The sequence below is a fragment of the Arvicanthis niloticus genome, chromosome 4 (assembly GCF_011762505.2).
Source record: "Arvicanthis niloticus isolate mArvNil1 chromosome 4, mArvNil1.pat.X, whole genome shotgun sequence".
Taxonomy (NCBI): Eukaryota; Metazoa; Chordata; class Mammalia; order Rodentia; family Muridae; genus Arvicanthis; species Arvicanthis niloticus.
The window spans coordinates 25,545,025-25,572,638 of NC_047661.1; the positions used below are offsets into that span (position 1 = coordinate 25,545,025).

Consider the following 27,614-nt stretch of genomic DNA (forward strand, 5'->3'; position numbering starts at 1 on the left):
TCTGTCTTGTCCTTACATCTGTACCCTTCTGTAAATTTAAATTTATTTCCAAATAAATGTATCTAATGGGGGATACAGTTCAAAGGGCTGCATATGGCAAGTGTTTGAGAGTTAATAGGCAGGGCCTGGCCCTTCCTGCAGACAACCTCACGATGTGCATATTCACAGGTAAGCTTTTCTCTCAGTGTACAGTTATCGATTATGTGAGACATTCAGAAAGCCTTAAACTATAAACTTGTTGAAAATAGAAAAACCTATAGCTTTTATTCCTTACATTTGTTCATTTTTTGCAATTGCTGCTCATGTACTAAGAGTGAAGTATATGTTCTGACGTTGGGTTTCCAGGCACCCTGTTTATTAAGTGAGTCTTTCCCACTGTGCTGTAGGGAATGTGAAGTCTTCTCAAAGAACCACCCGGCCCCATTCTCAAAGGTCATAACTTTCCACAAGAAGGAACCATTTGAACTAGAAGCATTTTATACTAATTTGCATGAAGTGCCTTATCCTGATCCAAGAATTGGTAAGACAACAACAAAAAAATGTTTAACCTTTAATAAACCATATATAGAATGAAGTAAGCAGAAATTAACAGTTCATTTAAATTAGTCCTGTATTTTAAAGAAATTTGTAGTTTTTTGTAACTGTGAACTTTTTCATGCTTAGTTTATTTCTAGAAAAGTAGCATGTTTGGTTTGTCCTTATTTGTTTTGAGGTCTATATTTTTGTTAGTGTACATTCATTGTACAAGATGACGGGATTCATTATGACATTTTCATTCAGGGGTGTGTGTGTGTTGTGTATGTGTGTATATGCATATGTGTATGTATGTGTGTATGTGTGTGTATATGTGTATGTTGTATGTGTGTATGGGCACATGCATGTGCATGCAGTATGTTTGGTCACATCCCATTTTCTTCTCATGCTCTTTCTTTTTTTTTTTTTAAATCTTGTTTAATTTTTTTTTTTTACACACCAGATTTTATCCCCCTCCTGGTCCACTCTCTGACTGTTCCCCATCCCATACCTCCTCCCCAGCCCCCTGTCTCCACGAGGATGTCCCCACCCCACTACCACCCATCCCACCAGACCTCTCCACTCCCTGGGCCCTCCAGTCTTTTGAGAGTTAGGTGCATCTTCTCTTGAAACCAGACCCGGAAATCCTCTGCTGTATATGTGTTGGGGGCCTCATATCAGCTGGTGTATGCTGACTGGTTGGTGGCCCAGTGACTAAGGATCTCGGGGGTCCAGGTTACTTGAGACTATTGGTCTTCCTATAGGGTCACCCTCCTCCTCAGTTTCTTCCAGCTTTTCCCTAATTCAACCACAGGGTCAGCAGCTTCTGTTCATTGGTTGGACAGAATATCTACATCTGACTCTTTCAGCTGCTTGTTGGGTCTTTTAGAGGGAAGTCATTCTAGGTCCCTTTTTGTGAGCACACCATAGCATCAGTATATAGTGTCAGGCCTTGGGGCCTCCCCTGGAGCTGGATCCCACTTTGGGCCTGTTGCTGGACCTCCTTTTTCTCAGGCTTTTCTCCATTTTTATTTCTGCAGTTCTTTCAGACAGGAACGATTATGGGTCAGAAATTTGACCATGGGGTGGAAACCCCATCCATCACTTGATGCCCTGTCTTCCTGCTGGAGGTGGGCTCTACAAGTTCCCTCTCCCCACTGTAGGGCATTTCATCTAAGGTCACCCCCTTTGAGTCCTGAGAGTCTCTCACCTCCCAGGTCTCTGGTATATTCAGGAGGGCCCCCTACATCCTACCTCAGGGGTTGCCTGTTTCCATTCTTTCTGCTGGCCCTCATGGTTTCAGTTCATTTCCCCTACCCAATACCAGATCATATTCCCTTCTTCCCCTCCCTCCTTCCCCTCTTGTGATTGCTTTCTTCTCTCTCCCAAGTGAGATTGAATCATCTTCACTTGGGCCCTTTGGGTTGTTAACCTTTTTGAGTTCTGTGGACTGTATCTGGGGCATTCTGTACTTTTTTTTTTTTTTTTTTTTGGCTAATATCCACTTATTAGTGAATACATACCATGCATGTCCTTTTGGGTCCGACTTGCCTCACTCGGTATTTTCTAGTTCCACCCATTTGCCTGCAAAACTCAGGATGTCCTCATTCTTAATAGCTGAGTTGTATTCCATTGTGTAAATGAACCACATTTTCTGTATCCATTCTTCTGTCATAGGACATTTGGGTTGTTTCCAGCTTTTGGCTATCACAAACAAGGCTGCTATGAACATAGTGGAACATGTGCCCCTGTGGCCTGGTGGGGCATCTTTTGGGTATATGCCCAAGAGTGGTATTGCTGGGTCTTCAGGTAGATCTATTTCCAGTTTTCTGAGGAACTTCCAGATTGATTTTCAGAGTGATTATACCAGTTTGCAATCCCACCAGCAATGGGGAAGTGTTCCTCTTTCTCCACATCCTCACCAACATTTGTTGTCACCTGAGGTTTTGATCTTAGCCATTCTGATTTGTGTAAGGTGGAATCTCAGGGTCGTTTTGATTTGCATTTCTCTGATCACTAAAGACTTTGAACATTTCTTTAGGTACTTCTCAGCCTTTCGAGATTACTCTGTTGTGAATTCTCTGTTTAGTTTTAGTCCCCAGTTTTTAATTAGATTGTTTGGGTTTTTTTTTTTTTTTTTTTTTTTTTTTTTTTTTTGGTGGTTAGCTTCTTGAGTTCTTTTTATATTTGTATATTAACCCTCTATCAGATGTGGGGTTAGTGAAGATTTTTTTCCCAATCTGTAGGTTGCCGATTTGTCCTATTGACTATGTCCTTAGTGTTACAGAAGCTTTACAGTTTCATGGGGTTCTATTTATCAATTCTTGATATTAGAGCATGAGCCATTGGAGTTCTGTCTAGGAAATTTCCCCCTTAGCCAAGGCTCTTTCCCACTTTCTCTTCTATTAGATTCAGTGTATCTGGTTTTATGTTGAGGTCCTTGATCTACTTGGACTTGAGCTTTGTGCAAGGTCCTCTTCCTTTTCTCATTGACTCTGTATTCTAAGTGCTCTAAAATTGGCCTAAAAAATTTGTGAAGGTTGTTTCATGAAAAACACTTTTAGTCAAATTGTATTGTATTATTAACATGATTGTGTGATTCTGAAACTGTATTGTGGGGTGGTATGAAAGAGCAAATAGGGAACTGTGATGTCCATTTTATCTGTTTATTTTTAAATGATAACAATATAAAACATGATTTTATAATATTTAAAAGAAAATTTTAATTTTTTTCTGTATTGATAGACTGAAAATAAGAAAGCACATTACCAATGCAGTGGAAGTTAATGCAGGTTATGCTGGCTTTGGTGGCTGCTACAGGTCTACAGCTAGACGGCTTCTGCAGCAGCAGCTTATTGTCACCATTGGGAGCTAGAGTTCTGAACTGAGCTATAGCAAGTTGTTTCCTAGTAGGACTCCAGAGGAGGGATTCACTCCATGTCCCTCTCCTTGCTCTGAAGATGGCCATTGTCATAGTCACATAGTATTCTCTTTTGTCACATGCTTCTCTCTCTTTCCTAAATATCTTCTTCTGATAAGGAAACCAATCTTCAATTTAATACCCTCTTAAAAACAATCAAACAGAAAACCCAGAAACCTATCTACTATTACTAATTACCATCACTGTGTGAGACACTTCATGAAGCATGATTAGAATGAGTATTGGGGGTACAACCCAACCTGTAAAAATACAAGCCAAACTTGTTTGCTGGCCTAGCTTACTTTTGGCCTGTTAAAATCTCTCTCTCTCTCTCTCTCTCTCTCTCTCTCTCTCTCTCTCTCTCTCTACTTGGTATCACTAATTTTGGTATCAATTTTGTTTTAAATCTTTAGAAGAACTTTATTCATGTACTATGATAACAGTTTTTATTTATAAAGATCATAGCAAACGTGTGTGTGTGTGTCTGTGTGTGGTTTTCAAATTCAGAAATTAGACTTTATTGTTTTGGCTTTTAATTATAAGTTACTCAAATTTGTTTTTTAGCTTTTGAATCAAAATTTCCCTAGTTTAAAATCCCAGTTCTTTGTCTGGCAAGATGTAGAATTAAGGCAGTTGCCACCAAGTCTGAAGACCTGAGTTTAACCTCCCAGATGACTGCCTTGTTAGAAAAAGAGAAGCAACTCCTGAAAGTTGTCCTCTGACCTCCATACTTGATACTGGCATTTATATCTGTATATAGGCACATGATAAATATATAAATAATCTCAAAATCACATTTTCCTAGCAAATTATTTAATATGTAGATCTTCATAACAGATTGTAAATGCTATAAAAGATGATCATCTGAGCAAAGCACTTGTCCCATAGCAGTCATCCAGAACTTAATCATATCTTTTACATATGTCTTAAAGATGATTAAGTTACTAAAGCCTTTAATGAGCTTGATCTGAGGTTCATACACTAATCAAAGCTTTCTTTCCTTAAGGAAACTTCACTATTCAGAATGTTTTCCCACAGTCTGATGGTGATAGCTCTAAAGTAAAAGTTAAAGTTCGTATTAATATCCATGGGATCTTCAGTGTGGCCAGTGCATCAGTGATTGAGAAGCAGAATCTGGAAGGTGATCACAGTGATGCCCCTATGGAAACAGAGGCTCCTAAGAATGAAGGCAAAGAGGATGTGGTAGGTAGAAACCACGTCTCAGGGTCCTCTCACCAGGGCTATTGAAAGCACCTCAGTAGTGAGTACCTTAATTCCCAAGGAACCGGTTAGCCTGGGGGTTTCTTCTGTAGGGCCTCATCTTTATAACCATACTAAGAAAGACTTAGTTTAAATATAGTCTGCATTGTCTGTATCATGACGCATTTACAATACAGGGCCAAGGTATCTTTCATAGCTTATATAGAACATGTGAGTTTAAAATCCATTACTAACTTCTTTAAAATGTGCATTTTATTTATAACTAGATAAAACAACTTTGAAGTTCTTTTTAGACAGGGTCTCACTATGTACCCTGGTGGCTTCAAACTCATGGGTGTATACCTGCCTCTGCCTCCTGGCATTCTAGGATTAAAGACATGCTTCTTAAATGGTTTCTTAAATTTTTTTTCAGGGTTTAGTTATAGGGTATTTTTGGCAGTTAAACAAAAGGATATGCTATATGTCTGGTGACATTCAAAGGCAGATTTATGAGGCACTGAACTTACTACTGATACTGCAGAGGGAGGATTACTATAGGGAACTGTTGGGACAGGGTCTCAAGCTACCCAGGCTGGTCTCAGACCCTCTCTGTAGTTGAAGGCCAGTGAGCTCCTGATCCTCCTGCTTCCATCTTTAGAATGCTGGGACTAAGGTATGCACCTTTGCCTTTGTTCCCAGTTCAGGGAGAGCGTGATTCAATTCACTTGAAGAAAATGTTTACCTTTTTAATGTCCACAATTTGTATGTTACTGTCAATTGCGTTTGTAAAGTATTTTTGTTTTTGTTTTGTTTTTTGTTTTTGTTTTTTTTTTTTTTTTCAAAACAGGCTGCACTGTGTAGCCCAGGCTGACCTGGCACCCACTCTGTCAATCAGGCTGGCCTTTAACTCTGCCTCTCTGAGCATGCACATGCACAAACACCACACACACACACACACACACACACACACACACACACACACAGAAAGAGAGAGGGAAGAGGAAGAGAAGGGAGAGAGGATGTGTAGTTTATGCTTATAGTTCTGGCACTCGGGGAGAGAAAATTTGCAGAAAGTTTAAAGTCAGCATGGCTACAGAAGAGTTTCACTTAAAAATTTTAAAAACTTGTTGTAGGAGCTGGAGAGATGGCTTTGTAGGTGAGCACTAACAGCTCCTCCAGAAGACCCAGGCTTACTTCCCAGCACTCTCATGGCAGCTTACACCTGCCTGTAACTCCAGTTCCAGATTTCACACCCTTTTCTGGCCTGCTCAGGTACCAGGCACGCAAGTGGTACACAGACATACATGCAGACCAAAAAAAATATCTATACCAATAAAATAATTAGGGAAGGTCTCCAGAGTATCAGCTACTCAGGAGCCTGAAAAGGGATGGTTACTTAAGCCCATACCTGAGGGACATTAGGAAGACCTATTTCAAATGGAGGAGGGGTTATCTTACTACGAGACAATTTTTCCCCTTTTGGGAAGTTGCATGTTTCATTTAACAAGAACCATATTTATTTATCTTTTTGTTTCTTGATTGATCAAAGTTGTACTATTAGCTTAAAAATGTTTGAATTATGGTCCCTGGTATTTTCCCTAGTAAATTTTTAAAATGTATTCTTCTCCCATGTATTATGTCCCAACTGCAATTTTTCTTCCTCTTCACCAAGTCCCTCCCTCTTCACCAATGCAAGATTATTCCCCTCCCCTGTCTCTGTGTCTCTCCTTTCTCTCTTCTCTCCTTTCTCTCTTCTCTCCTTTCTCTCCCCTCTCCTTTCTCTCCCCTCTCCCCTCCCCCCTCCCCCCTCCCCCCTCTCTCTCTGTTTTTACCAGATTCATTGTATCTGGTTTTATTTTGAGGTCTTTGACCCACTTGAACTTGAGTTTTATGCAGGGTGATATATATATGGGTCTATTTGCATTCTTAAAAGCCTACATCCAATTAGACCAGCACCATTTCTTGAAGATGATTTGTGTGTGTATGTGTCTGTGTGTCTGTCTGTCTGTCTTTATGACTTCTTTATCAAAAACCAGGTATCCATAGATATGTGGATTTATGTTCTGTTCTTTGAATTGATTTCATTTATTAACCTGTGGTTTTATGCCAGTACCATGTGATATTTATTTCTATAGCTCTGTGGTAGAGCTTGAAATCAGGGATGGTAGTTGGTATCTCCAGAAGTTCTTTTATTATACAGGAATGTATCCTGGGCCTTTTGTTTTTCCATATGAAGTTGGATATTATTCTTTCAAGGTCTGTAAAGAATTGTATTGGAATTTTGATGAGGATTGCATTGAATCCGTAAATTGCTTTTGGTAAGATAACCATTTTTACTATGTTAATCCTACTGATTCATGAGCATGGGAGATTTTTCCATCTTCTGATGTCTTCTTCAGTTTCTTTCTTCAAAGACTTGAAGTTCTTGTCATCCAAGTTGAGTCTCTGTATAGTTTGGGTCTCAGGGTCCCTGTGGCCTCATAAAATGTATTTGGCAATGCTCTTTCTTCTGTTTCTATTTTGTGGAATAATTTAAGGAGTATTGGTATTATCTCTTTGAAAGCCTGGTAGAATTCTGCTATAAAACCATCTGGCCCTGGGCAATTTTTAGTTGGAAGATTTTAATGACTGCTTCTAAATTTTTGTCTATTTCAACTATTTATCTGTTCTAGATTTAACTTTGGTAAGTGGTATCTGTCTAGAAAAAGTCATCCATTTCATTTAGATTTTACAGTTTTGTAGACTACAGGCTTTTGAAGTAAGACCTAGAAATTCTTTGAATTTTCTGAGTGTCTGTTATTTCTCCCTATTCATTTCTAATTTTGTTAATTTGGGTACCATCTCTCTGCCTTTTAGTTTGGCTAAGGGTTTGTCTACCTTGTTGATTTTCTCAAGGAACCAACTCTTTGTTTTATTGATTCTTTGTATTGGTCTCTTTGTTTCTATTTTACTGATTTCAGCCCTGAGTTTGAGTGTTCCCTGCTGTCTTCTCTTGGGTGTGTTTGTTCCTTTTTGTTCTAGAGCTTTCAGGTGTGCTGTTCAATTGCTACCATAAAATCTCTTTAATTTCTTTATGAAGGCACTTCTTGCTGTGAACATTTCTCTTAGCACCGCTTTCACTGTGTTCCATGAGTTTGGGTATCTTGTACATTCATTTTCATTGAATTCTAGGAAGTCCTTAATTTATTTCTTTCTTGACCCTAATGGTCATTCACTTGAGATGTTTTGTTTCCTTAAGTTTTATAGGCTTTCTGTTGTTCTGTTGTTGTTGAAATCCAGCTTTAATCCCTGGTGGTCTGGTAAAATAAAGGGGGTTATGTCACTTTTATTGTTTCTATTTAAAACTTGCTTTGTGACCAAGTATGTGGTCGGGTTTTGAGACTGTTCTATGGGGTGCTGAAAAGAAGGTATAGTCTTTTGTGTTTGGATGAAATGTTCTATAGATATCTGTTAGGTACATTTGATTAATAACATCTCTTAGTTTCTTTATTTCTTTAGTTTCTGGTTGAAGACCTGTCGGTGAGAGGGTAGTGTTGCGTTTCTCTCTGAGTGGAGTCCAGACAAATGGAGATGCAGTGTAAAGTGGACCAATCCATGAGTGTCCCTAAGAAAGAATTCATCCCGTGTCTGCTTCAGCCAAACGTTCCTTCACAAGTCTGCCTTAGCCTTTCACCTGTGTTCACTTCAGCAAAACATTCCTTCACGTGTTTGTTCCAGCAAAACATCGTGCCATCCAACACAACTGACTTTCCAAAGAACCCTAAAGTGTACACTTCAGAGGCGTGTTTCTCATATGGAGCAGAAGGATGGATCTTGTTTCTGCATCCATTCTGTTATCCCATGTCTTTTTATTGGGGGAATTGGATCTATTGATATTAACAGATATTAATGACCAATGATTATTTTAATTCCTGTTATTTTGTTGTTTGTTATTGGTGGTAGTGGTCACATATGTGTATGTTTCTGTTCTTTTGGTTTTGCTGGTGTGAAATTACTTATTTCCTGTGTTTTCTTGGGTGTATTTAACATCTTTGGGCTGGATTTTTTTTTCTTTTAGTACCTGTAGGGCTGGATTTGGAGCTAGATATTGTTTAAATTTGATTTTTCATGGAATATTTTGTTTTTTCCATCTATGATGATTGAAAGTTTTGCTTGGTGTAATAGTCTATACTCACATCTGTAGTCTGAGTCTGCAAAGCCCAAGCTCTTCTGGCTTTTAGTCCTGTTGAGAAGTTGAGTGTAATTCTAATAGGTCTGCCTTTTATGTTACTTGGCCTCTTTCCCTGGCAGCTTTTAGTATTATTTGTTCTGTACATTTAGTGTTTTGATTATTATATGATGAGAAGACTTTGAGTTTATTTGGTGTTCTGTATGCTCTTTTCACCTTTATAGGTACCTCTTTCTTTAGGTTAGGAAAATAACCTTTTGTCTTCTATGATTTTGTTGAAAATATTTTCTGGGCCTTGTACCTGTGAATCTTCTTCTATTCCTATTATTCTTAGCTTTGGCCTTTTCATATGTTTTATGTAAGGAATTTTTTAGATTTAACATTGTCTTTGACCAATGAATCAATTTCTTCTATTGTATCCATCCTCTGTGCCTGAGATTCTCCCTCCATCTCTTATATTCTGTTTGTGATGCTTGTGTTTTTAGTTCCTGTTTTTTTTTTTGGGGGGGGGTGTTGTTTTTTGGTTTTTTGTTGTTATTGTTGTTGTGTTTTGTTTTGTTTTGTTTTTTGGTTTTTCGGGACAGGCTTTCTCTGTGTAGCCCTGGCTGTCCTGGAACTCACTCTGTAGACCAGGCTGGCCTCGAACTCAGAAATCCGCCTGCCTCTGCCTCCCAAGTGCTGGACTTAAATTAGTTCCGGTTAAGTTACCTAGGTTTTCCATCTCCAGGATTCCCTCAGGCTGTGTTTTCTTTATTGCTTCTATTTTTATTTTGTGGACTTGAACAATTTTATTTCCTTCACCTTCTTGTGTTTTCCTGGATTTCTTCAAAGAATGTATTCATTTCCTCTTTAGGGGCCTCTTGTAATCTTCATACGATTGGTTTTAAGGTCATTTTCTTGTGCTTCAGGTGTGTTGTAATATCCAGGGCTTAACAGTTGTGGGATAGCTGAGCTCTGCTGGCACCATATTGCACTGGCTTCTGTTTGTCATCTGGGTTTTTGTGCTAATTTCTGAGTTTATCTCTGTTGGAGTGATGATTTTTGGATGTCTTCCCCTTGGTTTCTTTTTTTTTTTTTTAACATTTTATTTATTTATTTATTTATTTATTTATTTATTTATTTATTTATTTAATATATATGATGAATACACTGTAGCTGTCTTCAGACACACCAGAAGAGGGTGCCATATCCCATTACAGATGGTTGTGAGCCACCATGTGGTTGCTGGGAATTGAACTCAGGACCTCTGGAAGAACAAGCAGTGCCCTTAGCCGCTGAGCCATCTCTCCAGCCCCCCCCCCCCCCTTGATTTCTTATTCCTCTCTGGTCTTCTGGCCTGAATGGCCTGTGATTCTACTGACCAGTGAAAGTCTTCAGATCCAGTAGACTTTCTCTGCTAGGGTTTTGGCAGCCTGAGTGACCTCTGTAGTTTGGGGTACCTGTGTTGCCTCTGGGGTTATGAGATATAGCAAGAATTACAATGGTTCCTATATTCTAAACCTCTTTCAAGAAGGTGGTAGTAAATGTGATTAGAAAGAGTACAAAAATGTATGTGTTGTTTAAGATTGTTTGCCAAATGAATAGCTTATGAGTTTATATTCCAATGCTTCAGACTTTTAAGTTTTGATTAACTTCAGTGTTTTACTACATTGGAAAATACGTAACAGAGAGAAAGAAGGCATGAAGTTAGAAGGGTGGGCAGGAGATGAAGGAGGAGAAACTGTGATCAGAATATATTATATGAAAAAATATTTTTAATAAAAAATAAATTTAAAAGTATGTCACTGAATTGTGTGGTTATGAGTCTCACCTTTTTCATTGAGTTTCCATATAACTAAGGTGTCCACAACATTTTTGTGTCAAGTTGAATATTCTCCTTTTTTAAGACTTAAGTTTGAGAATACTAATTTATGACTTTGAGAATAGTTGTCTATATTTTTTGCAAATGTTGACCAAAAAGAGTGCATGAGAAGGTTTGTTTACATAGCTTCAAACTGATCTTTCATCTACAGTGTTAATCTGTTTGTTGCTACTGTCATTTGAAAAGTGAACTGCTTTAGTGTCCACACACATCTCAACACAGTGATAGGGCTGTAAAGGAAAGCTGTGTACCATCCATTCATATATTTTCTTGCCAGGACAAAATGCAAGTTGACCAAGAAGAAGGGGGTCATCAGAAATGTCGTGCTGAGCACACCCCAGAAGAAGAGATTGACCACACCGGGGCCAAAGCAAAGGTGCGCTTTCCTAATGGTGTGCTTGTGGATTTGCAGCTCTGTCGGGACTGCACTCCATGTCTGCTTGTTTGGTTGTGTCTGTTTTAGACAAGGGTTCCTGTGTGTAGTGCAGGTCTGTCACACCCTTGTGCAAGGGACTCCTCCTCAGCTCACAAGAAGTTGGGTCACAGACCTGCTTCTACCTACCATATCCTGCTGAGATGTGGTGGACGGATGAAATAACTGATCTGTTTACTGTATGCTGCCTGCTTTTCAATATACTTAGTAATTTAAAGTGCAGTGCCAAGAAGAAGCACAGAAAGCCTACACCAAAATAGGTACATTTCAGAGTTTTAATTAAAAGCTTTTAAAAAAACAAGATATAATATTAAAAATAAAATTATTTTTTGACAGGGAAAAGGGTGTTTTAATAACTTTTTTAACTAGAAATTATATACTCACTCTTGGAGAAATGGAGAAACAACACTTCCAAGTGAAGACAGTTTAATTGTATGATGGTCTGCATGGCATTTCGGTCACATCATATTTTTCTTTTTAAAAAAAAAAATCTTGCTCTTCCACGGACAGTGCTTAGAGACAGCCTCTAACAAAACTAGGCTGTCTTGAACCCCTGGCAACAGGATTGTTTACCTTTATACCAAGAAGGTTGGGAAAGCACCTAAACCCGCATATGGTGTGTGCCCAGCTGACTACAAGGGGTTCGTGCTGTGAGACCAAACATCCTTATGAGAAGCACATCAGCAGGGCCTATGGTGGTTCCCTGTGTGCCAAGTGTGTCCGCCACAGGATCAAGAGGGCTTTCCTTATAGAGTAGCAGGAATCATTGTGACAGTATTGACAGCACAAGCACAGAGTCAGAAAGCAAAGTAAATACGCAACTTTTTAAGTAATAAAAACCAAGGCTTGGTCTATTGAAAAATATCTTTAGGGAATAGAAAGACAAGGTTTCACTATGTAGCCCAGGCTAGCCTAAAATTCATTGTGTAGACCAGGCAGAACTCACAGAGCTCTGCCTGCCTCTGCTTCCAGAGTGGTAGAATTAATGGCATGTGCCACCACACTCAGCTAAAACTATTTGAATGTGAACACCTGAGCCAACAGTGGTGCTAAGCAGGGAAGTAAGGTGGCTTACATCTTAATCACATTCCAGGTCTGCTGCCCTGAGAGCACCAGATCCCATTGACTTCTTAGGCCTCCCTTCCTCATTCAAGTCTCTTGACTAACTAAGGTGAATGTAGGCTGGGGAGATAGGTCACAGTAAGTGCAGCTCCAGCTCCATGCTCCCATCACGACACTCTGCTTCCCTGTACAGCAGTCCAGCTAGACAGCACAGCTGTAGGATTATTTCCTCAGAGTTAACAATTATGTAAAACCTGGTAAGATTTCTGCATTGATCAGGGAGGGCATCCCACATTCTGATTTATCCATTTGTTGGTGATGAGTATTTACAGTGTAGTTTTCCTATTGAGAATGTTACTTTTGGCACACAGTTTTCCGTGTGTATATTTTCATTTTTTTGGACACATCAATGGAATTGCTAGACATACTGTGTGGAAGTCAAAAAAAAAAAAAAAAAAAAAAACTTGCATATGGGTCCTGGGGATTGTACTCAAGTTGTCAGGCTTAGCAGCACGTGTCCAATGAACAATCTCAATGGCTCAGCTGTTTTAAAAACTGACAACAATCACTATATAGTTTATAATATCACGAATAGTTTATGAGAAGGGTTCCAATTTCTCTATACTCTTACCTATATTTGTTTTCTTTGCCAAGAATTATAACCATAGTGCTGTATGTGAAGTAGTAGTTCATTATAGCTTTGGATTTCCAACTCCATACTGCAAATGTTGTAAAGGCTTAGCATTAAAGTGAATACAAAAGGCTATTAGAGTGTGTGTGTGTGTGTGTGTGTGTGTGTGTGCGCGCGCCCGCATGTAAGCATGGGGGTGATACTGTACACTGAACCCAGAGTTTGTCCATGCTAGACGAGCACTTTTTACTCCTGAGCTTCGCTCCCAGCCCATACTGTCCATACTTTAAAGTATAGAAGACAGCAATAGGTTTGTTTGGCTTTGCTTTTTTGTTTCACCTCTAAAATTTTTATTTGTTAGTTTTAGGAAATTTCACTTTTGATTTGAATTTCTTTTACAGGCACCTCCTTCAGACAAGCAAGATCGCATAAATCAAACTATTAAAAAGGGGAAAATCAAGAGTATTGATCTACCAATCCAGAGTAGCCTGTACAGACAATTGACTCAAGATCTTCTCAATAGTTACATTGAAAATGAGGTATGTAAGTTAGTGTTGCTGTAGAATAGCGCAAATGCACTCTGATACCGTATTGGAGTCAAAGGTTGTCTATAATGTCTATGCAGTCTGGTCTGCAATTATTAAATAATTATAAATGTCATTAAACTGCTTTTGACAAAATAGTAAGTTAGTACCATATATAATACTTTTAGTTATATGAGAACATATCTACTTTAGGGAAAAATGTCCTCTGAAGTAAATTCTTACCCCAACCCCTTTTTTAAGCCAGGGCTCAAGTAGCCTAGGCTGAACTCAAACCCACTGTGTAACTGATGACCTTGAACCCTTGATCCTCTTGCCTCTACCTCCTAAGTGCTAAGATTATGAGTATGTGCCATCACCTCTGGCTCCATCTTTTGTAACCTTTAAGAGTAATAAAATAACAACACCCCCTTTTGTTCTCTTGTTTTGGCTTGGTTTGAGGGATTCTTTGTCTTGTTTGGGGGAGATGTTGAGGCAGGGTCTTCCTGTGTAGCCGGTACTGACTTGACTCTCCAGATCTTCTTTCCTCTGCTTTCTGAGTTCTGAGATGACAGGCATGTAACATCTCCCCTGGCCCACCAAGCCCCTTTGAAAGTGTGTGATACTTAAAAGATTGTTCAGAGTGTTGATTAACAATGATTTAAACTTTGTTGCCATTGTTAACATTTTTACCTGCTCTTGTTTATTTTCATGTTTAGTTCCAGTCTTTTGAGAAGTGAGTTCTTTCTTTAGTAGTAACTGTAAACCATGATTATATTTATATTTATCCCTTAAATTTATATTAAAATGGTGGTTCCCAATTTCTACATGTTCCTAATTTCTACTGTTTGAAGCATGCTGCTTTCAGCTGTTTAACTGCCCATCATTACATGAAGAAATTTTGATTTTTACAGGGCTTGCTTTTTTAAAAGTACCAATGCATAATACCTATTAACAAGACTCTATTCATGCATAATCCTGAAAATCTTATAATACTCAGAATTTATATATTTGGAGCCTAATTTTTCCAAAGGAATTAACCTTAGGAAACTATAGTTATAGTAGGTTTATGTGCAAAATGAGACTTTCATTAATTTTTAAATGTCTCTTTTTAAATCTATGCTACTGTATCATAGTTTATAAAGAAATCATTGTGTTTAGAAAACCAAGTACTTTTAAGTGAAATTTTGTTCAAGAATTACAATTTAATAGCTTTTGATCATAACCGTTCTTACTATCATCTTTTAAATTCTCAAAACAAACACGATGTGTAGGTTCTGTTAAGGGTTGTAGCTTACGGATGAGAAAACTGAGGCCTGTGTGTACTATGCTACCTCAAATCAGGTAATAACCTTCATATTTGGATCAGGTGATCAGTCTACAAAGCTCAGCATCACAACCGCTGTTAATATATCCCTGACCAAGAGTAGTGCATCAGGTGAGGAGGAAGATACTCTGTGTCAGTTACAGCCATGAAATGTGGAATTAGAGTCATATGAGGGTAAGAACACTAAGAGTAGGTGACTTTCCTGCTGTCTCCAACAAGTAAGTGGGGATGCTGGAGTTTGATAAATGTGTTCAAAAGCTATTACGAGGGTTTAAGTTCTATACCACATAATTCATTCACTCAAAGCATACAAATCAGTGATTTGGGAATATACTGTTAACTTTTTAAAATACATGTTGTATAGAGTTTAACATCTTAAGACCATTTTCACATTTATATTTTCAAGTTAGTACTCATTGTATTAGCATTGCACAGTGATCACCACTATTTCCAAAGCCTACAGCTGTCCAAGATAGAGATGCTGTAGCATGAAATCCAAACTCTGCTCTCCTCCCTTCTTTCAGTTCTCCTTGTACACCCATCCATTTCCCGTCTCCTAAGAGTCTGCCTCATTATGTAGCTTACATAAATTGAATCAGACATTACTTGTCTTTTGTCCTGGATTGTTTTACTCGGCATAATCTCAGGGCTCACTGATATGTGAAACTTCTTCTAAGCCTCAGTTCTGTCGTATGTGCACATCAATCATTTATCAGTATGTCAGTTAATGATTGCTTCAGTTTATACTTTTGGTGATAATTAATAATGCCTCAGGAAACACTGGCATACAAACATCTGTGAAGTGTCTACTTCCCATTCATTTGGGTATATCCTCAAGATTAGAATTGCTAAGTTTAAGGGAAATTATCATCCTGAATTTATATTCATTTATTTAATATATATTTTTATTTTATTCATTTATTTATTATTTGAGACAAAGTCTCACTCTGTAGCTCATACTGGCCTCAAACTCAGAGATTCCCCTGTTGGGATCAGAGGTCTATACCACTATGCTCAGCTGATAGTTCATTATTTTTGAAGACCCTCCACACTGTTCCTGTGGTTCGTGGATATGGAATGTTTTATTGTCACCAGTGTTCTGGGCTTCAGTTTCTCTACAATCACAAAGATTCTATTCTGGTTTATTTTTTAAATATGCCCTCTTAGGAGGTATGAAGTGGTATCATGGTTTTAACTAGCAGATCTCTAATGTGTGTTGTTTTGACAATCTGAAACATTTTTAATAGGGGAAGATGATAATGCAGGATAAACTAGAGAAAGAAAGAAATGACGCTAAAAATGCTGTGGAAGAATACGTCTATGACTTCAGAGACAAACTGGGCACTGTCTACGAAAAGTTCATCACTCCAGAAGTAAGTCTAAAGCTGTAAGAACTACTTGAATGTTCACTTGAAAGTCCTCCTGTGAATTGTGTTTAAAAGTATACCAAATTTGTTATTGTCAATTTTGAGCCTATGTGGAGATGATTCTTAGTTATTTTTCAAGTTGCAGAAGGATAATGAAAAATTAAGGTCAGAAGATTCTGGCATTGAGCTAAAAAGCATCTCAATGATTTTTTTCTAAGAAAGGCATTCATAATTAGTATCTCTTAAATGTGTAACTTAGGACATGAATAAGCTGTCAGCAATGTTAGAAGACACAGAAAATTGGCTTTATGAAGAAGGAGAGGACCAACCTAAACAAGTTTATGTGGATAAGCTTCAGGAGTTAAAGGTTAGTAGATTGCTGCAAGGGGTAAGTGACTATTAACTGAAGCACTTTTGTAAAGATTATGACATAAACGCATCGGTATTTAGTTTGGTTTGTTTTGCTTGGCATGGTGGTACATGCCTTTAACCTCACTCAGCTCTTGGGATATACAGAAGCTGGTGGATCTCTGTGAGTTTGAGGCCAGTCTACTCTACATAGGGAGTTCAAAGACAGGAGGGGCTACACATAGAGATCCTGTCTCAAAAATAAAGTAAAATTTGAAACCCAAGTTTTTAATTTATGAATTCTGCATGTAGTAGAATGGTCCTTATTGTCTTTTCAAGTGGTTCTATGCAGTTTAGCACAGCAGAGCTCCAAGGGACTAAACCACCAACCAAAGAGTACACATGGAGGAACTCATGGCTCCAGCTGCATATGTAGCAGAGGATGGCCTTGTCTGGCATCAGTGGGAGGGGAGGCCTTTGGTCCTGTGGACACTAGATGCCCCAGCACAGGGGATGCTAGAGTAGGGAGGGAGGGAGAGGGTAGGTGGTGGAGCACCCTCATAGAGGCAAAGGGGAAGGGAGATGGGATGGAGGTTGCAGAGGGAAGACCGGGAAGGAGGACAACATTTGAAATGTAAATAAATAACCAATAAAAAAAACCTTTTAAATTTAAAAAAAAAGCCTTCATAGCAGCTGTGGTCTGCCTGCATGAACTGAAGGTGGTCAGCCTTTCAGTGTGGATGGGGCAAGGGCTCATGAGGCCCGACCCATGAGCAGTAGCTACTTTGTCTGCTGGCAGCTGCTAAGAAAGCAGAGGGGCAGGGGTTCTTTTGCAAACGTGGCCACTGGTTGCCCATGTTCTAGTAGATGGCTCCAAATAGAGGAGGAGAAGGAAGAGGAAGAGGAGGAAGAAGAAGAGGAGGAGGAAGAGGAGGAGGAGGAGGAAAAAAAGGAGGAAGAGGAAGAGAGGAAGAAGAAGAAAGAAGGAGGAAGGAAGAGGATGAGGAGGAAGAGGAGGAGGAAGAGGAAGAAGAGGAGAGAAAGAGAAGACAGTGACATGAGCATGGGACAGAGATGTGTTAGGAAGGTCCAGGTAGAGCAGTGTAACAGAGGCCCTTACTACAACTGACACCAGGATGCAAGTACTATTTAAGCTTTGGAACCCAGCACATAGTGCCACCTGCCAAAATGAGAACAAAGTCCTAATCCATCAGAGTTCATAGTTCTGGGAAGGTCCACAAATCTACTAACCTTGCATTTTGGCATCTGTATCTTTGCTTCTAGCTAACTGTTCTTGCTAACAGAGGTGTGTCAGCACAGGATGTGGTTTTATTCTTAAAATCTCACCATGAGAAAAGCTCAGGATAGCACTGGGGATCCTGAACATCCAGTGTAGTTGTAAACTGGCTAATAAAAAACGTCCTAATGGCTAAAAAAAAAAAAAAAAAAGGAAAGAAAGAAAAAGGAAGGACAGAAGGGAAGGAGGGAGGGAGGGAGGGAAGGAGGGAGGGGGAGGGTCAGAGAGAGGGAAAGAAAGAAAGAAAAGAAAGGACTGGCAATTCTGATTGAGTCTTTGGGTTTGAAAATAGTCAAGGGGTAATCCTTAGTGAATGGTTTAGCTAAAAGAGGATTAAAATAGGGCAAGGGCCACGTTAACACTTTTCTTTGTGGGAAGACAGAAAAGATGTTTGACTTCACCTGTTTATCATCCTGTAAGGGACAAATGTATTCTGTTAAAACTCTATTTATTCTTTTTAAATGTTTCTTATGTTGATAGAAATATGGCCAGCCCATTCAAATGAAGTATGTGGAACATGAAGAGAGACCGAAAGCTTTAAATGACTTGGGGAAAAAGATTCAGCTTGTCCTGAAAGTGATAGAAGCACATAGAAACAAGGTACTGGGGTCATGATGGCAGCGCTGCTGATGTATGGTGACTGTGGAAGTCCTCAGCTCCAGCACTGCAGGGTTAGCACTTCAGAGACCAAGCAGACCAAACTTTTAGTGAAGAATTACCAGCAGAAAATTCCAGGACAGTTAAAAGCCGAGACTTTCACCTCTTAGAATTCCCCGAAGTCATAGCTTAAGTTTAACCCGATGACAAAATCCACTGTTTTCATTTTTGTGTTTCTTACATGAGAAAAAGGTCTTCCTTGACTCTAAACTGCCAAACTGTATTTTACTTCTTGCCTGATTTGTTGTTGATCTTCCATCTATAATTCATCATCCATAATCTCCTTTTATTCTTCATACACACCCACAACTCTCTCCATTCCCCACTGTTTGAAGCTTCAGGCAGGGTAATATATGTCATGTGTCCCTTTGGATAAAACAGTAAGTAGCTAGTCATGCATCTGGGCAGAGCCCAGCAGACTTAAAAGAGATGACTGATATTTATAGTCTCCCCTATGTTTCATTGCTTCTGTCGTATTGCAGCAGACCATTAGATACAGGTCTGTTCCAAAAAAAATTCAAGAGAAACAAGACCATCTTGTTGAACTTGTCCCGTGGGGTCAGGTTTACTGGTCACTACCTGATACTCAGTTATCACCCAGATTTGATCATTGATGTTAACACTGCATTCATATGCATGAGAGAGCAGCACCAGAATCATTGAGGCATGGCATCATCCCAGAAGCTTAGATTTACCAAGTGCTTAGTAAATCTTAAGCACTGTGAGTGGGTGGTTTCACACTCTTCTCACCAGGGTATTTAATACCTATGAACTATGAATGCTGTTGTGTCAATTCGAATATAAGAAAAATCTGAATGCTTGGGCTGGGCATGGTGGCACATGCCTTTAATCTCAGCTCTCAGGAGGTCTGCAGAGGCAGCCAGATCTCTGTGAGTTCTAGGCCAACCTGGTTTACAAAGTGAGTCCTAGATAGCCAGGACTTACTACACAGAAAAATCCTGTCGCAAAAAAAAAGAGGAGGAGGAGGAAGAGGAGATTGGATGCTTAAGCAAATTGCTGGATTACATAGATAGTAAATAAATGGTAGTCAGAAGTCATACTGAAGCAGCAGGTATCAGTGTGTATACAGCCTCTGTGTGTACACTTAATTCTTCATTTCAGAAGTAAGAAATTCTGTGTGTTGAAAAGGAAAATTTGTAATTTGGCTAGCCCAATCTTCTTGCATACTCACAAATAGAGTGTATTGATAATGGAAACATAAAGAAGAACGAGGCAGACAAAATATCAAGCATATCTTAAATCTGACATGATTAGTGCTCCTCTGACTTTGGTACTCATCTTGAGTGTGTGGGTTTAAGATATCATCCAAAGCAAATAAAACAGACTTTATTGGATTAGGCATGTGAGTTCTAAATATGTGCCAAGATGTTTTGTGGGTCCTGGACTCTAGCAAAAAGAAATTCTGGGCCTATTTGTTCTCACATGCTTCAGTTGGAAAATCAAGTGCTGGTGAAGGGGCTATGGAAAAGGTAAGGGACATCCAGGAGCTGTGTTTGAGAGAAGGCCAACCAATGGGGGGGGGGGGGAGAGACAGAGAGAGAAGGGGGGGGGAAGGAGGGAGGGAAAGAGAGAGAGAGAGATCAGAAAAAATTGAGGGAAGGCAGGGCTCAGAATTTGTAGAAAGAAAATGTTGAAAATAGAACTGTGAAGCTGGGCGGTGGTGGCGCACGCCTTTAATCCCAGCACTTGGGAGGCAGAGGCAGGTGGATTTCTGAGTTCGAGGGCAGCCTGGTCTACAGAGTGAGTTCCAGGACAGCCAAGGCTATACAGAGAAACCCTGTCTCAAAAAACCAAAAAAAAAAAAAAAAAAAGAAAAAAGAAAATAGCTACTAAGCCTGACAACCGAAGTTTAATCCTAAGGTCACATGTGATGGTCGGAAACACCTGACTGCTGTAGGTTGCCCTGTGACCTTCAGATAGGTGCTACTGCACCACCACCACCCTGTCCCTGACACACACACACACACACATACACACACACACACACACACACACACACACACACACACACACACACTGGGGTAATCTACTAGAGAAACAATAAAGCTGTTGTGACCTAACTAGGAAGGGAACAGGTGCCTGACCACAGAAGGCTTCATGGCTGCTGTTGTGAGCAGCTGAGATTTACTGTGACACAGGGAGCCTGCAATTGTGAGAGTCTAGAAGCAAGATGATTTGACCTAGTTTGTGAAGCATCTAGTAGTAGACTAGAATAATACAATCAAGAAATGATGAAAGCTCAAACCAAATAATGAAGGACCAAAAGTGATTAGAGTTTTGCATTTATCTTGCTTATAAGATATACGTATAACAGTCCAAAATTACCCCAAAGTTTTTAATATGGATAAAATATACTGTGATGATATTTTTGAAAATGATCTCTTTATAGTCGCACTTTTTAACTTTGGGGTTTAATCTCAATGCTTTAAGAGGCCAAGACTGAGGATAAGGATAAACCCAGGTGTGGCTAGGTGAGGCCCTGTCTCAAAACACATGAGGGGGAAATACATTAAAAAGAAGTTAGTCTTTTAAAAAATAATTAGCATATACAGTATTATGTCTCATTCTGTCTTTTTCAAAGGAAATTTGTTTGGGTTGGTCCTCTGTACCTTCTGCTTCCTCCTGCGTCTATGGACCCTTCCTCCACTGTGCTTTCATGTCATGCATGTTCTGTTGCCCTTGTCCCCTTCCTCAACACTTCCCCTTCCTGTTCGTCCTGTGTTTTCTAGGCTATCCATACTCCTTATCAGGAAATGTTCTTGCTTTCATGTATGTTGCTGCTTTTTTCTGCTCTATTGGCTGCTGATGTAAACTCACTTTGGGGGTGGTTTCCTAGATGTAGAAGCTGCAGCTATGTTGTTTACACAGAATTTCATTGTCATTTTTTATCAAGAATGCAACACCTAGATTTATGGTATGTTCAGAATTGTCTTTCTCCCTCCCTCTCTACCTGTGCGCCTTTTCTCTCCTCAGTCTGTATAAACTCTGCTCTGTCTTAGCCTCTCGTGCCCATGCAGAGCCCCACTAGTAGTTCTCTAGTTCCAAAGCTGACTTCTGGGAGTCCTTTGCAAGTCAGCACTGATATTATGTTTTCCCCTAGTCTCTTCAGCTTCTCATCTCATATGTGGCACCTTTACATGAATTTACATAAAGTATGTTATAAGGAAGAATGAATATTTTAGACAGAAATTATCAATAAACCATTACTTACCAAAAGTCACTTTCTTCTTTTTCTTTTATCATTTTATTAATTTTTAATAGGATGAAAGATATGATCATCTGGATCCTGCTGAAATGGAAAAGGTTGAAAAGTACATCAGTGACTCCATGAACTGGCTAAACAGTAAGATGAATGCACAGAATAAATTAAGTCTTACTCAAGATCCTGTGGTTAAAGTGTCAGAAATAGTTACAAAGTCAAAGGTAAGAAACTCTAACTCCCTTTTAAAACATACTTTAAGTGATGAGTGTAAAAGGACCACAGTGAGTGAGTGGGCACCGGTGCCAAGGCTCAAGCGGGGGCAGGGGACAACTTTGTGTTGGTTGATTCTCAGCTTCCACTTTCAGATGGGTTCAAGAATAGAACTCACATGGCCAGGCTTTCCTAGCAGACACCTTTACCTGCTGAGCCATGTCACTGGCTTACACTTCCTTTTTACTAAGTTTAAGTACCAAAAATACATTTAAGGACTAAAAAATTAATGGTTATCACACTCTGAGAAATAATCAACTTACAGAAGAACAATTAAGGCCAGGCTTTGCTTTGTTGACTTCAACTCTAGTTGTGATGGACTCTCTATTCCTTTTTGAAAGTTGCCACACATTGCTGGCTTTTAAGTTCTGAAACTAATACAGAGTGAAATACAGCAATATGACCAACCTAAATATTCAGATTCCTTGAGACTTCTAACAACTTTGTTGCATGCAATAGGTCTGTCTTTGGAATGTGAAATCTTCCACTGTGAAATCCTGTTTGTAATTTTATGTAATCTCAGATAAACGTTGAATTTTAATAAACATTGATAATAAAAATGTCAAAAGCTGTAAAAAGCATGGCAGCAAAACTATGCAAATGGTAATAAGTAAAGATGCTGAGCTAGAGGGCTAACAAAGAAGGTGTGTGCCCCGTCACCAAGGATGCAGGTGGCTTTGTCGGTATCATTTGCTTGCTTGTGTTCATAGTCTCTGCCATAGCTACAAGGCTATGAAACAGTGAGTACTCTCCCCTGACCAATTTATACTTGTACAACTTTTCTGGAACATCCTGTCAGAGCATATATACACATGTATGTAAAAGTTTGAAGTAAGTATATACCTGTTAGCCAAAACTCACAATTCTAGAGATTACTACATAAATTCAAGGAATTGCTACTATATATGTGATATAGCTATCAAATATGATGTTTTAGTTATAAAGACATTACAACATAGTGTGTAAAAAGAATTACAGAATCGTAATAAAATCACATTTATAGGCATTAAAACACAGCTCTCACTTGAAAGGAAATAAGGACATAATTTATTGTTAATGAACTTTAGGTGACCTTGGACCGGAGTTCAGTTCCCAGCACCCACATGGTAGCTCACAGCTGCATGTCACTCCAGTTCCAGAGGCTGTGACACCCTCACACAGACACGCAGGCAGGCAAAACACCAATGCACATGAAATAAAAAAGAAATTTAAAATAATTTTTTAAAAAATAAGTACAGTAGCTGGGTGGGTAGTTGGTGGCTCACACCTTTAATCCCAGCCCTCTGGAGGGAGAAGCAGGTGAATCTCTGAGTTACACGCCAACCTGGAGTGAGTTCTAAGATAGTCTAAGCTACACAAAGAAACCCTGTGTTGAGAAACTAAAATCAACAAATAAAAGGTACAGTAATAAAATTGTTAAATATGAAGTATTTAAATGTATGAGGATGCAAGACAAATTAGAAAACACCGACAAATATCTAAGTGTTTTGTGTAATATTTGACATGGCTCTTTTTTTGTTTTCAGGAACTGGATAATTTCTGTAACCCCATCGTTTATAAGCCCAAACCAAAAGTAGAAGCTCCTGAAGACAAAGCAAAAACTAGTAGTGAGCACAATGGACCAATGGACGGACAGAGTGGTTCAGAGACCAACCCAGATCCACCCAAAGGAAGCTCGCAGCACACCGACTCTGGAGAGATGGAAGTGGACTAAGTTTCATGTAATTCAAGCAGTGGGTTAACTACAGGGCCCATTCATCCTTTATGCCCGGTACACACAACATATGTTCAGTTGTTCTTAACTACTTTTGTCATTTGTTTTTTGGAGTAGTTTTGAAAAGTATCTATATTGAGTGCACTATTGCTGTCCATTGCTGCTGTGAAGCTTTAGCTGAATATAGATGTACAAATGAGTCTGAGCTCTCCTTACATACTTTGTGTCAGTATGCAGGACTGCTATGGACTCGGCAGCCATCCACTGTAGTCACAGCTTTACTTGCATAGTCCTCAGCTCCTCTCTGCAGGAAGGGGATACTGCATTGCTCTTTTGTTGCAGAGGCAGGGGGTTAACTGCATTATTATTGTGAAAACATACTGAAGATGATGTGGTTTAGAGCCACCAGCACTGACCCTTTCCTAGTTTCCCTAATGCTATCACTTAAATATTAAAACAAACAGGAGGTTCTGACATCCTAGACCATCTCACTGCCGCGCCACAAGGAATCCAGTCTTGTCATCACATAAACGATCTAAATGACACTCAGAGAGGGACAGTGCAGTTTGACATTTGGATAACACCAGCATTTGCTGCTTTTGTTGGTAGCATGGATTTATGTTTTCTCAGAGTAACTTTTCACTTGACACTGTTGATCTACTTGTCCAAAAGACCAGCTGCTGCTACACTAATGCTAAGCCTATGGGAAAGCACTGTTGACCTGCTCAGGTGCGCATCTGTGATGCTGACAGCCTTGGTTCAGTTTTTATAGTTGTTTTGGTTTTCTTAATTGATTTTTGTTAATAATACCTTAATCTGGGGTAGGGAGACGTTGCACAATGCATTGCATTATATATACCTATCACTGATTTAATGTTCCAATGTAGACAGACACTATTAAATAAGCAGTAATTCCTTGAAAGGAGTACCTGTACCAAATCTTAGGAAATAATGCTTGTAATAAACTTAACTGTGTTACATCAGTAGGTAAAATACATAATGTTACATAGTGTAATATGATATGATGTGATTAAATTATAGTTCCTGCTGTTAAATTGCCTTTTGAAAACTTGGCTCCAGGGTTGGTGCTTCTTAAATGGGAAAGGCACAGTGAACTTTAGCCATATTAAGGACCTGGTCTGTGGTTTATCACCAGGCTTGTTCACACCATTCAGTTATGTCTTGAGCCTTAGAACTGTTTTATTTAACCGTGGGAAGGCTGGAGTGATGTTTCTGTTTTCAAGGGACAGAAGCAAGACAAAATGCATGGCCCTTGTGTTCTTAAGACTGTTCACTGAAGATCAACTTCAGTTACAGTTCTCAGAGGTTCTTTGTTTTCCCAAAGCTAAATCTTTATATTAAACACAATACTGACTTTTTCTTAAGTAGCTAAAGACCGAGAGTATACTATCTTTAGGGATAGTCATTTCTCAAATGAGTTCTCTAATAGAGATTTTGTTCCTACAATGTAGTCTGCACTGAAAGGAGAATGTAGGAGGGTGGGGTGGTCATTTGCAGGAATTTTTATTCAGATTTGGGGGGTAGATATCATCCCTTTTTATTAAGAAAATCATATAGTTCCAACATATTTTAAATGTCTATATCTTTTATTACAGTGAAACCATTAGTTCCAATAAATGAAGAAATACATTTTAAGTAGATATCAGTTACTTTCTATTTGTATGGTAAATAAATACATAGGGCCATTTCAGGAAAAAAAAATCATGGTTGTAAAGGGAAGATATAACCACACAGTAGTATTGTGTATATAGTATGTTCAACTCATCTTTAATATGCATTGAAATAGTTAATGCTAGATCCAAGAGTTTTCAAAGCAGAAGGTGCAGTTTTCAAGAATACATAGCCAAAACAATGTTACTGTCCATCATACTACTCAAAAACGGATAGGAACTACAAATACGTTAGTATGCTTTAATTTTTAAAGTACAAATTATCTTTTTTTTTTTTTTTTTTTTTTAAGAAACCAACCATTAAACCAGGTGTGGTGGACATACCTTTAGTCCCAGAACTCAGGTGGCTGAGGCAGGCAGATTTCTGAGTTTGAGGCTAGCCTGGTTTACAGAGCAAGTTCCAGGACAGCCAGGGCAATACAGAGAGAGAAACCCTGCCTCAAGCCATCGCTCCCCCAAAAAAGAAAATACTTAATAACCAACTATATGAAGACTGTTAAATCATACAAAAAGGAAAAAAGGAAGGAAGGAAGGAAGGAAGGAAGGAAGGAAGGAAGGAAGGAAGGAAGGAAGAAAAAAGGAAACTCATGCAGCAAGATAAGGGTGCAAGCACCCAGGGAGTGGAGACAAAAGGATTCTGAACTTTACTATGGCCATGCTGGATTACACTGAGATTCTGCCCCAGAAAACAGTTGTTTAGCAGCGTGCAGAATCCTGAAATTGTAAAAAGCTACAAACATCAAGTAGCTCAAGGACTAGAACAACAGGTCAGGTTTAGACAGTAACCAGGTCTTTGCTGGGTTGGAGGTGGATATGAAGTGATTCTTTGCTAACAAAGCATCTTTAAACATTAGAGCTCAATAATCAATTTAAAGACAGTGTTAAGCTACTACTCATGGTGGCAAATGTCTCTTATCCTAGCACTCCTCAAGCAGAGGCAGGCAGATTTCTTGAGTTCAGGCCAGTCAGTACATAGGGAGCTGTAGGCCAGACAGTGCTACACAGTGAAACCTTATCGGGGGAAAAAGTGTTTTTAAGCATTTTATCACAATTAGCCATCTGTGGCATAGGAGAAATCACCTGAAAAGGTGAGAGACCTTGAAAGAATGATCAACTAGATCAGTGTGGACTAAACTAAGTAAAATCCTTTTTCCATTCTTAGACATTTGAAATGTAACTGGTGACCTTTGAAACAATTCCAGGAGGCATCCCCATGTTGTTTTGATATCTAGGGGTTGGTAACGCAAATTAAGTCCTTTGTACTAATTTTATGAACCAGGGCTGGGGTGGGGTGGGGACAGCTCTGGCATAGAGAGCCTCATTAACATTCTTAACACTGGGATAGAACCCTATGCAAAAAAAAAAAAAAAAAAAAAAAAAAAGTGTCAGATTTTAGAAGGCCTAGAGGTGACTCATTTTAGATATATACACTTTGTTTTGTGATGTTCGGTTGTATAAAATTTAATGAAAGAGCTCATTGATTTTTTTAGTCCATATTTGAAGATGTGGATGACTTACAAAAAACACAAAAGAGAGGTGCTTATAGAGTCTGGTTCTAATCACTGTTGCCCTCTTTCTCGATTCCACATTTTTAACAACCCTTTAACAAAACTAATTTTGAAGCATCCAGGAAATTTTAGAGGATACAGACATTTTTGACCAAAAGATTATCAACTTTAAACATTTATTTATGTTTTTTGTCAAGATTTAATCTAAATATTTTAAAAGCAATTTCAAGGAAGCATACAAGATTTTCTTTTGTTTAAAATAACAAATTTAAGACCAGCATTTTAACTAAAAACTATAGTTGTTTAACCATCATATTTCTCTTTAAAGTACACAAAATTAAATTCTTAGCTCTGGAACGATAGCTCAGCAGTCAAGAGCACTGGTTGTTCTTCCCCAAGGACCAAGGTTCAATTCCCAGCATCCATATGACTGCTCATAGCCACCTGTAACTCCATTCCCAGAGGAATCAGTGCCATCTTTTAGCCCCCACAGGCACTGCAGGCACAAATATAACATTCAGGAAAACATTCATACACATAAACATACAATCTCAAAAAATATATTTTTTTCACATATTCAGTCTCCCCTAACAAATTAGTACTGGGATTATAGTGCTGCCAAAATCTTTGTTAAGTTTCATGATGTGTTAGTATACTATTCTATTGCTGTAAAGAGATGCCATGAGAAAGACAACTCATATAAAAGAAAGTGTTTAGTTGGGGGCTTGCTTATAATTTTAGAGTTGAATATATTTGCATTATGGGTGGTAGGCAGGATGGTCCTGGAGAAGTAGCTGAGAGTTACATCCTGATCTATAGACGTGAGAGACAGAGACAGACACTGGGCCTTGTATGGTCTTTTGAAACCTCAAAGTCCACCTTTAGTAATGCATTTCCTAATCC

At 38.9% G+C, this 27,614-nt stretch overlaps 1 protein-coding gene across 2 annotated transcripts in view; it reads left to right on the plus strand.

Moving 5' to 3' along the window:
• Hspa4l (heat shock protein family A (Hsp70) member 4 like) overlaps window positions 1-25,488 on the plus strand; it is a 50,941-nt gene extending 25,453 nt beyond the window's left edge. For both annotated transcript variants that reach the window (XM_076932323.1, XM_076932324.1), the window contains exons 12-20: window positions 387-520; window positions 4,440-4,636; window positions 10,940-11,038; window positions 13,190-13,327; window positions 15,884-16,009; window positions 16,263-16,370; window positions 18,129-18,248; window positions 21,588-21,749; window positions 23,324-25,488. In XM_076932323.1, coding sequence (XP_076788438.1) covers window positions 387-520; window positions 4,440-4,636; window positions 10,940-11,038; window positions 13,190-13,327; window positions 15,884-16,009; window positions 16,263-16,370; window positions 18,129-18,248; window positions 21,588-21,749; window positions 23,324-23,512 — 1,273 coding nt within the window. In that variant the 3' untranslated portion in view covers window positions 23,513-25,488. The remainder of the gene's footprint in view (window positions 1-386; window positions 521-4,439; window positions 4,637-10,939; window positions 11,039-13,189; window positions 13,328-15,883; window positions 16,010-16,262; window positions 16,371-18,128; window positions 18,249-21,587; window positions 21,750-23,323) is intronic.
• The last annotated feature ends 2,126 nt before the right edge of the window (window positions 25,489-27,614 follow it).